Source organism: Mya arenaria, chromosome 5, assembly GCF_026914265.1.
Source record: "Mya arenaria isolate MELC-2E11 chromosome 5, ASM2691426v1".
NCBI lineage: Eukaryota > Metazoa > Mollusca > Bivalvia > Myida > Myidae > Mya > Mya arenaria.
This window is the reverse complement of record NC_069126.1, coordinates 26,228,688-26,242,127: the sequence shown is the minus strand read 5'-3', so window position 1 is coordinate 26,242,127 and position 13,440 is coordinate 26,228,688. Positions and strand designations below refer to the sequence as shown.

The 13,440-nt window shown below is 39.2% G+C and overlaps 1 protein-coding gene and 1 long non-coding RNA gene across 2 annotated transcripts in view; one reads left to right on the top strand and one right to left on the bottom strand.

Moving 5' to 3' along the window:
* Nucleotides 1-3,787, bottom strand: part of LOC128233513 (dopamine D2-like receptor) — a 136,805-nt gene extending 133,018 nt beyond the window's left edge. Inside the window, exon 1 of the mRNA XM_052947217.1 lies at nucleotides 2,455-3,787. Coding sequence (XP_052803177.1) covers nucleotides 2,455-2,970 — 516 coding nt within the window. The 5' untranslated portion in view covers nucleotides 2,971-3,787. The remainder of the gene's footprint in view (nucleotides 1-2,454) is intronic.
* Nucleotides 1-12,943, top strand: part of LOC128233514 (uncharacterized) — a 66,532-nt gene extending 53,589 nt beyond the window's left edge. Inside the window, exon 3 of the long non-coding RNA XR_008260708.1 lies at nucleotides 12,342-12,943. This is a non-coding gene — a long non-coding RNA (uncharacterized LOC128233514). The remainder of the gene's footprint in view (nucleotides 1-12,341) is intronic.
* The last annotated feature ends 497 nt before the right edge of the window (nucleotides 12,944-13,440 follow it).

The window sequence follows — 13,440 nt, the reverse complement described above, 5'->3', positions numbered from 1 at the left end:
ATCACCGTGCGTGTATGTCTGTGAATGAGCCGCTGTGGTGATCACCGTGCGCATATGTCTGTGAATGAGCCGCTGTGGTGATCACCGTGGGTGAATGTCTGTGAATGAACCGCTGTGGTGATCACCGTGCGTGTATGTCTGTGAATGAGCCGCTGTGGTGATCACCGTGCGCATATGTCTGTGAATGAGCCGCTGTGGTGATCACCGTGCGTGAATATCTGTGAATGAGCCACTGTGGTGATCACCGTGCGTGAATGTCTGTGAACGAGCCGCTGTGGTGATCACCGTGCGTGAATGTCTGTGAATGAGCCGCTTTGGTGATCACCGTGCGTGTATGTCTGTGAACGAGCCGCTGTGGTGATCACCGTTCGTGTATGTCTGTAAATGAGCTGCTGTGGTGATCACCGTGCGTGAATGTCTGTGAATGAGCCGCTGTGGTGATCATCGTGCGTGTATGTCTGTGAATGAGCCGCTGTGGTGATCACCTTGCGTGTATGTCTGTGAATGAGCCGCTGTGGTGATCACCGTGCGTGAATGTCTGTGAATGAGCCAATGTGGTGATCACCGTGCGTGAATGTCTGTGAATGAGCCGCTGTGGTGATCACCGTGCGTGAATGTCTGTGAATGAACCATTAAGTGAAATAAATAAGATTTAAATGTATTTCAGCATATAACAACGGAATAACATGACACATCTTTGAGAGTTCATCAAAGGCAGATATGTGTTTATATTAAACGGGTTTTCAAGTCAAATACATAATGAAAGAGTTTCCGAGTCGAATATGTAAGCGAAGAAGTTTTTAAGTCGATCATATAAATTAATGGGTTTTTAAGTCGGCTATGTCAGTGAACAAGCATTCAGGTTGATTATATACGTGAACAGGGTTTTGAATCGATTGTGTAAGTGAACGAGTGTTCAAGTTGATTAAGTAAAAGTGAAAACAAACTGAACGTAAATGTACAATTTAGTTAAAAGGCTGGGCATTGGTGTTTGCTCATATATAACACGCTAGACGTTTTATTAAGTATTTTGCTTAACTTAAAAACAAGTGTTAACTACCTTGTTATGCTGCGGGCTTAAATAATACAACTCTTTTTATTCCATATATTGTGAAAGCTGGTTTAAACGGTACAGAAAGCCGTACGCCCCTTGCTGTATCCCAACACAATCACACGGTCTCAACGAAAGGTACAGAAAGCCGTACGCCTCTTGCTGTATGCCAACACAATCACACGGTCTCAACGAAAGGTACAGAAAGCCGTACGCCTCTTGCTGTATGCCAACACAATCACACGGTCTAAACGAAAGGTACAGAAAGCCGTACGCCTCTTGCTGTATGCCAACTCAATCACACGGTCTCAACGAAAGGTACAGAAAGCCGTACGCCTCTTGCTGTATGCCAACACAATCACACGGTCTCAACGAAAGGTACAGAAAGCCGTACGCCCCTTGCTGTATGCCAACACAATCACACGGTCTAAACGAAAGGTACAGAAAGCCGTACGCTTCTTGCTGTATGCCAACACAATCACACGGTCTCAACGACATTATTAATCAACTGTTCAGATTATTCCCAACATAATGAAAGTTTTATTTTGGAAAAGAACATGAATGAGCATGCTTGACGGACCACCCTCAAAATCACAAGCTCATTTGGTGGGATTCAAGACAAATGCCTCACATTTCTCATATTCACAAGCAACACATTCATGAGGACACTGATACAAACATTGCATACATGGATAACATACCAACATATTGAAATGGATAGAAATGCGATTTTTTTCCAAATTAATTTACTGATGCCATGCTTTAGATACAAAGATACAAAAGCTTTTAAAAGTGTTTACTTTTATAAATTCTAAATGTACGAATTACCACACAATATTATATGATTAGTAAGTATGTTTTGCATATACAGCTTGTTTGCAGTTTAATCTTTTGCAAATCTGCAAACATATACAGCAAAATTATAAAAAAAGTTTGCCCCTTGCTTGCCGAAAACATATAGCATGTATGTATCACTGCAAGACCTGAAGCTTTGTGCGCTCTACTTTTATAACTGAGAAAGCACGTTTCCCGTCCTATATATATTGTGTGACTTTTGGTCATAAAGTTTTCATAATCATATTATGCAAAGTATTACATCTGATTCAATCAAACCAGTGCAATAATATAGTATTTATGATCAATACAGGCCAAGTCAAATCTTGTCTTCTGACAAACAAACTTCTCATTTAAATAACGTCCTTAATTCTTAAACAAAATGTACCTATCAAAGACGGTGTAACGTGATATTTTCCTGATCTTCAATTAAGCATTGTTTACCTAAAAGAATGCGATATATTGATTGCACTGGCTGTAGATGATGCGCATATTTAAATAGAGCATATTTACGAGAGAACTGTTTGTGGGGGAGAAAAGAAGAAATTATTTTCAAAGCGTTTTCTTACCTCCATAAACACCGCCGGTGGCATAACAATAACAGCTACCAGGATATCAGCAACGGCAAGAGAGCAGATGAAATAGTTTGTTACATGCCGAAGACTTCTTTCTCTGTATATACTCAAGACAACGAGAATATTTCCAAACACTGTGAACACCGGAAACAAGAGCAGACATAATGTCCAGTAGGTGTGCTCGGGTAACTCTGTTCCCACAAAGTCCGTGCTGTTGGAGATGGATGAGTTATCCAGGTCATACAAACACGCCGTGTCATTTGTCATATCACAGTCAAACATTGAACTGCTGTTAAAACTCGAGCCTGTAGTATCCACGCCGTACCCAAGGCTAAAATTCGTTGTGTCAGAAAAAAAATCGTTCGTAATACCCGCATCCGGAGAAAGGTTGTGCGTATCTATGTTAGCTCGGCCTTCGCCAAGTTGTGACCTCTTCGATGTGGTCCGGTAAGTCGTTGACAGTAAATGGTCGAACACAGGACCCTTCCCGCTGCTTCTTAATACATGCATCTTTGGCCCGCTGTGTGTTTTGGCGATGTCACCAAACACCGAGAGCTAACATCCTTGATTACGGTAAGTCAGTGCTAGAACTGAAGTCACACAAACTAGTTAATCTAAAGAACACTCCTACCGCTTCTTTACTTCCCAGAGCAATCCGAACAAATCTCCGTATTATTCCCGAGTTCAGGATATTACAAAAACAGGAACGTTTTTAATCCCCTTCAAGAAGTATGATTATCCAGTACAATTGCTTTGAAGACTTTCATTATTTTGTGATCACCGAAAAATCATTCCAATATCCGAATTACGTCCACGACACATGTTCACGTGATATTGTGAGAGCCGCTAGTGGCGGTCGTATAGGTTCAGTCTGCTTGCAGTCCAATGACAGGAGATGTGATTTGGAACTCACTGCTATTGTTTTTTTCTGGAATTACTAAAGAGCCTCTCTTATAGATGAATACGGCGAATCCAATTGTATGCTTCGTTTGATTCCTTACTTCTTATTAGAGGTGTTTATTTATATTAGAATACGAATTATACGTTATACTAGTACTTTATAACTATCCATGTCCATCGTTCAATTATTGTTTTGTTCCAACTATTTTGCGTATCGACGAACTTTCCGTTTTTACAATGGCAAACTAGTTTTCAATTGTTATTATCAAATGTTTCAAAAACGAAACCTAATTTGCAACATTTTCATTGTATCCTGATTTTATATTCCGGAGGGAAAATCCTTTCAACTTGAAACAGAATTTGAATTTCAAGAAACCCAATCCATTTTCTGAGCCGCATACGATAGCTTCTCACACAGCCGCGAGGATTTCACATATCTTCCGAAGAAACACTCGCTCCTGGCAGTAGGAGCACGTTAGCTTGAGCTGCATTTTTGTCAATTTAATATCCATATTGCTTCATTGCAAGTCTCACCTGAGCGTCGACCGATGTCCAATATATCCGGTAAATGCAACGCGTGTTGAGAAGGAAGGCCCGAGTGGCGGCATCCAATAGCGCCTAATTACCGCTCGAATCGCCAGCTCCTGTAAAAAGGTGGAGATAGCTTACATTGATTTGAAAACATGTAATTAACCATATCACTTTCCCCTTCAGTAATAGCAAGACAGTGCGAAAGTAGCTGGATGTGTCAATGAATGCTTTCACTAGGATAACATTGATCCTACCAAATACATATGACAGTGTTCGTACTAATAAAAAATAGTAATACTTTACTCAAACATCATTAATTGGATTCTGAATTAATGATCATAATTCATAGTAAATGGTTTTAGATATTAGTATTACACATATGGCATTTAAGTTAAAAAATAACACGAAATGTTACTTAAAACCTCATTTTATCTTGAAAATGTCATAGTAAATATTTACTTGTGCATCCAGCAGAAAAATAAAGTAACAAGTGCTTAAAGGATTAATAATACAACCTACATTTTAAGCCAAGGTAGGCAATCACCAAATACTAGACTTAATCTTTAAGAATTTCACCTTCCGCGGGTGTTTAAACGTCCGCCTACTGCCACTCATCTGATACACACTCCCTACGTCAGATTCTGTGTCGACAATGAATCAGCCAATGAGGTTGTATTCTAAGTCAGTTAAATGACCTGAAGTAGTTTCTTAATGATTAAGAAGGGTTCGTTCGCAAGGATCACTCCACCCATTCTTATTCATTAAGAATTTACTTCATGTCATATGACTATTGCTTTAACATTAAGTAAATCTTACAGCTTTTTAAAACATCTTTAAGGGAACACTTAACATTTCCCCATATCCTTACATTGTAACCGTCCGTTTACAGTTTAACATGACCGCGATAAGACGATAAAGCTTCACCAGGTATCCCAAATAGGTCTCATTCGAGTTAAAGGGCTTTGTTAAGAAAGAAACCATTGTGTTTGAAGGAAAGTCTGTTTTTGTTTTATCTGTTTTCATCACTGTATCTGTATATTACAGCGTTCTGAGCCTTTCTGTAGTTACATTCTTAACATATATTTGACTTAAATAATTCAGTATATTTTCGTTCTTTAGATACGCTGTATAGCGTACATAACGTACTGCAAAAATGTTTCCCGCTATTTTAGAAATTACCAGCCTTCATATAAATATCGGATTACTCTTAATACGATCTTTAAAAAGACTGAGAATCAAGAAGGTGTTCGTTTCAAAGTCATGAAATAAATCATCATCTAATATGATTGTTTTAATCGTCCGGCCAAATGACTCAAGTTCACTTTTTATGACCATAGAACACCGTTAAAAACATGCGTGTAATTGTATGTATATCATTTGTTCTTTTTGTACTTTGTATGGATTGTCCAATATTTTAAGATCGGAAATTGAAATATGGCTACACAATACTATAACCTACATCGAGTACACCTAGCACAATGGTGACATTTCAAATGTCGTGATTCAGAAGGAATGGGTTGCAAAAGGTAGATAAGAGAGTTTTGATGATACATGTTTACACAACATTTTGTGTGATTTCAGTAATAGTTTTAATAGATAAAGAAAGGTTAGAAAACAAATAACGAGCAACATTGAAAAAAACAACATAATCTTATGTGTCAGGTAATAATGTTTGGCGTATTTTCAAATCTGTAGCCAGGTATAGATCTGTAGCCAGGTATAGATCTGTAGCCAGGTATAGATCTGTAGCCAGGTATAGATCTGTAGCCAGGTATAGATCTGTAGCCAGGTATACATATAAGTTTATACTAGCTATATAAGTGACTACTGCCATGAATCATACAAAATATAATGTACCTATAAATTGGAAGCTATATCTTTATTAAGGCCCAACGTTTTGGTTATACAAGTAGATCTAGCTAAAGACATATTGGTCTCTATGGTGACCCGTAGCGTCCATTTCTATTCCACGAGATGCTTAGCCATCGTTACCTACACATTTGAATGAAAATTGACGCTTCCATAGTTATAGTTCTCTGTCTTAAATGCAAATATAAGGTAATAACGTGTACAATATCGTTTTGGTTACCGGCAGGCGTTACACCGAGCTACCTGATACATGCGTATCTATTGGCAGGCGTTACACCGAGCTACCTGATACATGCGTATCTATTGGCAGGCGTTACACCCGTCTACCTGATACATGCGTATCTATTGACAGGTGTTACACCCGTCCACCTGATACATGCGTATCTATTGGCGGGCGTTACACCCGTCTACCTGATACATGCGTATCTATTGACAGGTGTTACACCCGTCCACCTGATACATGCGTATCTATTGGCGGGCGTTACACCCGTCTACCTGATACATGCGTATCTATTGACAGGCGTTACACCCGTCCACCTGATACATGCGTATCTATTGGCAGGCGTTACACACGTCTACCTGATACATGCGTATCTATTGACAGGCGTTACACTCGTCTACCTTATACATGCGTATCTATTGGCAGGCGTTACACCGAGCTACCTGATACGGGGGTATCTATTGGCAGGCGTTATACCCGTCTACCTTAAACATGTGTGTCTATTAGCGGGCGTTACACCCGTCTACCTTATACATGCGTATCTATTGGCGGGCGTTACATCCGTCTACCTTATACATGTGTATCTATTGGCGGGCGTTACACCCGTCTACATTATACTTGCGTTTCTACTGGCGGGCGTTACATCCGTCTACCTTATACATGCGTATCTACTGGCAGGCGTTACACCCGTCTACCTGATACATGCGTATCTACTGGCGGGCGTTACATCCGTCTACCTGATATATGCGTATCTACTGGCGGGCGTTACACCCATCTACCTGATACATGCGTATCTACTGGCGGGCGTTACACTCGTCTACCTGATACATGCGTATCTATTGACAGGCGTTACACTAGTCTACCTTAAACATGTGTATCTATTGACAGGCGTTACACCCGTCTACCTGATACATGCGTATCTATTGGCAGGCGTTACACTCGTCTACCTGATACCTTCGTATCCATTGGCAGGCGTTACACTCGTCTACCTGATACATGCGTATCTATTGGCAGGCGTTACACTAGTCTACCTTAAACATGTGTATCTATTGACAGGCGTTACACTAGTCTACCTTAAACATGTGTATCTATTGACAGGCGTTACACCCGTCTACCTTAAACATGTGTATCTATTGACAGGCGTTACACCCGTCTACCTGATACATGCGTATCTATTGGCAGGCGTTACACTCGTCTACCTGATGCCTTCGTATCCATTGGCAGGCGTTACACTCGTCTACCTGATACATGCGTATCTATTGGCAGGCGTTACACCAGTCTACCTTAAACATGTGTATCTATTGACAGGCTTTACACCGAGCTACCTGATACATGCGTATCTATTGGCCGGCGTTAGACCCGTCTACCTTAAACATGTGTGTCTATTGGCGGGCGTTACACCCATCTACCTGATACATGCGTATCTATTGGCGGGCGTTACACATTGTCAGGCGTTACACCCGTCTACCTGATACATGCGTATCTACTGGCGGGCGTTACACACGTCTACCTGATACATGCGTATCTACTGGCGGGCGTTACACCCATCTACCTGATACATGCGTATCTACTGGCGGGCGTTACACCCGTCTACCTGATACATGCGTATCTTCTGGCGGGCGTTACAACCGTCTACCTGATACATGCGTATCTACTAGCGGGCGTTACACATTGTTAGGCGTTACTTCCGTCTACCTGATACATGTGTATCTATTGGCGGGCGTTACACCCGCCACCTGATACATGCGTATCTATTGGCGGGCGTTACACCCGTCCACCTGATACATGCGTATACATGCGTATATATTGGCGGGCGTTACACCCGTCCACCTTAAATACGGGTATCTATTGGCAGGCGTTACATCCGTCTACCTGATACATGCGTATCTACTGGCAGGCATTACACCCGTCTACCTTATACTTGCGTTTCAACTGGCAGGCGTTACACCCGTCTACCTTATACATGCGTATCTTTTGGCGGGCGTTACATCCGTCTACCTTATACATGCGTATCTACTGGCAGGCGTTACACCCGTCTACCTGATGCATGCGTATCTACTGGCGGGCGTTACATCCGTCTACCTTATACATGCGTATCTATTGGCAGGCGTTGCATGTGTCTATTGACAGGTGTTAAAAAGTATAAATCTTACTTTTGGTTTCCAATGTTGGATTATATTTGGAAAACAGATTTAATTGTAATTGATAATCGAAACATTAACATGGGGATATAAGAAAAATTACATGAAACTTATTACACATGGCCGAGCTGACAATACCCACACATATATCAAGGTCCAAATCATTCCGACTGTTTTAATTGCCAAATTGTTCCCAGTGATAATTTGAAAACGTCATAACACCACATAACTGCATATGGCATATTACACCAATATATTACACTGCCTTATTGCTTTTAATTGACACATGAAAGTGAGTCAAAGCATGGCTATCTCAGACCACTGGCGATTCCATTTTATTTCATCGGTTTTATAGGTGAATAGTTTGATATTTTAAAAACAAACAGGGTTCATCTAGGCCCCCCTCCAACAAGAGAAGTAAGTAAAAAATATATTTCAGGTACAAAATAACACCAAACGTAATACAGGGAGCTTAGCCAGTAGATTCGTCGCACTTCGTTTTGTACTGAGCACGTGACCAGTCTTTAATTAGCCAGGATCCCATGGGATATTATCAAATTATAGCTGCCAGTCGGTCGGAACGTTCCTGGAATACAGGGAGCCTCTCTTGAGCTCCGGGAGATTACTTTTCTTATTATTTCTTCTGTATTATTCATCCAGTCGTGAATAAAATTGCAAGAACTGATAAATTGTAGATATCATCGAGAGGATAATATATTTTGAAAACTGGCCTGCTGGTTTTATCTATGCTCACAAAGCTTGAGATGGACTAAATCATGATCGGTGTACAATGAATACGAATGATTAAAATAGCCGACTAATTAAATTATGCATTAAACTTGGCCGAATAGTCTAATAATAAACAATTAAAAGTATATAATTATACATACATACATACATACATACATACATACATACATACATACATACATACATACATACATACATACATGTATTTCTATATAAATGCATCTCTCTCTCTATCCCCTCAGCTCTCTCTATCCCCCCAGCTCTCTCTCTCTCTCTCTCTCTCTCTCTCTCTCTCTCTCTCTTTCTCTCTCCCCTCCATCTCGCTCCCCCTCTCTCTCTTTCCCTCTCCCCCATCTCGCTTCCCCCCTATCTCTCTACCTCTACCTCTCTACCCCCCCTCTCTCTCTCTCTTTCATTTCTCTCTATCCCCCCAATCTCTCTCTCACTATCTCACTATCTCTCGCTCTTTCTCTCTCTCCCTTTCTCTCTCTCTCTCTCCACCCCCATCTCTCTCCCTATCTCCCTCTCTCTCATCTCTCTCGCTCTCTCTTCCCCCCTCTCTCTCTCTCTCTCTCTCTCTCTCTCTCTCTCTCTCTCTCTCTCTCTCTCTCTCTCTCTCTCTCTCTCTCTCTGTTGAAGCAAAAAGTATAACACTACAGTAAATTAGAGCGTAACCAGGCTTCTGTTATCCGATTGAAATAAAAACTAAAAACATTATACTATGATATAGAAAGTGATCGGTAAACAAGTATTTTGCCCGTTCTGGTCGCCCACGTAACATTTATTTAATTTGCTCTTGAATGCATCTGCGGTTGTTTGCCTTGTGAAGCAGGATGCCATAAAACGGTTCAGAGCGAAACACATCAGAAAGGACGGTGAACATACCCGTTTCTACATGTTTATCATTTAAGGGGAGTTCTTGCGCTGTGAACAATCGCATTGCCATCTGCTAGTAAAGTTAACATGAAGTTAAATGCAATAAATATTAAGGGAGATAACTTTTGAACCTATTTTTTTACAGCTATGGATCTAAAAATACATACTACCGTCAAAGGATTTCCCGATGTATCCATAACCTTGTAATATTTCAAATACATATCACAATGCCATTAATAGCTGACACAAGTTTCATTCACCTCCATTTAACATGTTTCTGAAGAAATGTTAATTCAAAGCCTTAAAAAAAACTAATGTTGAGGGAGGCAATTTGGGAACGGAGGGCCACAGAGTAATGGTTCTTATAATGTGCACGAATCAAATACATATTACACCTTATCAATATTTCATTTTTCTTCATTTACGTATTATGCTTTAGCGTTATATTTCAAATCAACGGAGGCGAGTTTGTAACAATGGGTCACAGAGTTACGGTTCTTGTACTACACATATGTTCACATTGCAATCCTTTTATTGATTATTTTATTTCACGTAGTTCATTTTAGAATTGTTCAAGTTCTGATGAAATGCAAACTGACTTGCTGAATCACATTTACAAGGACAATATTTAAATTGAAGTTCAATATTATACTTGTCATACAAGAGCCTATTGTAACTGTGAGGATATCTTTGACGTCATACAAGAGCCTATTGTAACTGTGAGGATATCTTTGACGTCATACAAGAGCCTATTGTAACTGTGAGGATATCTTTGACGTCATACAAGAGCCTATTGTAACTGTGAGAAATATTTGACGTCATACAAGAGCCTATTGTAACTGTGAGGATATCTATGACGTCATACAAGAGCCTATTGTAACTGTGAGGATATCTATGACGTCATACAAGAGCCTATTGTAACTGTGATGATATCTATGACGTCATAAAATAGGATATTGTTACTGTGATAATATATATGACGTCTTAAGTGCATACCTTTAATGGTTTTGAGGTAAATAAAGAACATAAAACATGGGGGCAGACGGACGGACGGACAGACGGTCAAGGTGTCTACTTTAAGGCACCCTCATTCCACCGTAGGTTTGTAAAGCGTTAATTTTAGAGATTTTAATATTTTTGAGGAAATGTTGTTTGCGTCATGTCAATATCAAACGAAACCGAAGGTACGAAAACAACGAGAAGTGATACAATCCCACAGATCAGCCGACTAACATAGTAATTTTTTTTATTTCATGCCTTTCAAGTTGTTGTTTTTTAATTAAAATTAATAATAACTTTCTTTACAAAAGCATTTAAGTTCAACAACAAACGTCCCACTTTGTTCGTGTAGTATTGCGAAAGTAAATTTGCGCATGAAAAATTGATTTGGTTCTGGTTTTTATATTATTTGTATATTCAAATCATGCAATATATTAGATGGAAATTTAACACCAACTATCACTATGTATTTCAAACTTGAACTATTGAAGTAAAAAAATCTTGTTTTGTTTTTCAATGATCTTACTAGAAAGAGTGATTATTTCCTCTAATAATAGTTTTAAATGTAAAGGAGTGTTAAAAAAACTCGTTTTGTTTTGAACTTGCCCTTCATTGATGCGGATCGTTTACAAATAACCTCAGTAATATAGATATACCAATGAAAACACGAATAAAATATGATACATGACATTATGAACGCGATTTAAACACGTAAAGGAAACATTAACAGAAATAAGGATGTGCTTTGTATAAAATATTAAAACATTCCGCTATTTCCCATTCCGAATGACTTCGAAAATGGGCCATAAACAAAGCACTTCAAAGGTGTTCAATTCTTCAGTAGTTTTGTACCAATGTTAAATGATGTAGCCAGAGGATGGATATCTCCTGATGAAGGAAAAGGCCATACAGTAGATAACATCTACACTCTTTTGAATAATACATTAAATGTGAGCGTTAAAAATACGCCTGGAAAGATTAAAAGAGAATTTAAAGTAAATCCGCGGATGTTCTTTACTGATGTTAGATACTCAAGTCCGTTCTTCAAAACCGAAAAAAATGTATTTATATACTTAATTTGAACAGCCTTGTACTAAATTTCGACACTTTTAACGGCATCAAAAATTACCTTTGAATTTAGGAAACATAAACTCTTCGGAAAGTCTCTATAGCTTTAAATGCAACTTTAAAAGGTCAGTTGTTTAGTCGAATGTTATTCAAGAAACACTGGAAGAGTTGAAACATCCCAAGATGCAAACGAATTGTTCAAGATACAAATTGTAGTTCAGGCACAGCATGTGGATTTTTAATATCATGTACACGGTTATGATGTATTTCGAACTGTGTAATGAAACCTTTTTGAAACATCAATTATATCCAAATGAGAATATAGCATTGTTGCTCTAATAATGAGAATGCTATAAAATGCACTGTAATTCTACTTACTACATACATAAATATCACACGCATAAACACAAATAGCACCCAAACACTTAAAACACAGATTTTTTATAATGCCCCACCTTTAAGTTAATATATTACTTCAGTATTTTTGTTGTTTCTTCTTAAAAAGAATAGTCCGTGTATTGTTGCAGTCACGAACATGGTGTGGCGACATTCCGACGGTTGCTTGTAAAGCCCCTGTTGTATGTGGCGCCGCCATTCAGCGTTCACGTCACGCCAGGCCTCCAGCCACCCTCCAGCCACCCTCGGGGATAGTTTGGACACCACCAGAACATCAGAGAACTTGCGAGTTGACAGGCTAGATATCCGACGTAATTGTTCACGTCACGATAACTAGACACTTCAAATGTTTGTAAAGAAAGCGTTTCTTACATTTGAATCATATGATTATCGGATGTAAATTGCAATTTAGAACAAGTTTTTCTCCCACCTCAGATTATAAGTATCTTCCATGGCCGAGAGTGTAAGATAGGTGCATTCCGAGCGTAGGGTGTTTTGCGGAAACGAGGTTTACCGAGTTTCCGCAAAACACCCTGCGCGAGGGTCGGGATGAAACTATCTTACACGAGCGGCTATGGTAGATGCTTTTTCTCCCACCTCAGTTAAACAAAATTAATCAAAAATGTATTTTTTGCTGAAACTCTTTTGTGCCTAGTGAAAATAATTGCGTATGGATATGCGATAGCACGTGGTTGTCATGGATACGCGCGCAGTGATCCAGTTAATGTTAATAGTCAAATCGGTCTTTTTTAATAGTTCTAAGGAAAATGAAGCATTATTTCTTGAATGGTGCATGAAAACTGTTTTATGGGGACAAATGAAGCGAGAAATAATTAATTAGCCTTTTTTTTACCATAAGACAAAATTTCCTTGATGCTACTGTTGACAGTCTTCAACAAGGGAGGTTATTATAATGTGGTGACCGTTAAAAAGAAGTTCCATACGGGCATTTTATCTTCGCCCGTGGGCAAGATAAGAATATCTAGCATGGTTAAATTATTGGATCTACTAATCTGAGGTGGGAGAAAAGTAGATCCAATAATTTAACCATGCTAGAAATTCTTATCTTGCCCACGGGCGAAGATAAAATGTCCATATGGAACTCCTTTTTTATGATCATCAACTTGAAGTTACCACCCTTGTTGAAGACAGCCGGCTGTAGCACCATAGAAACCTTGTCTTGTGGCAATATTTAGAATGCTAATTAACTATTTCTCGCTTCAAATGTCA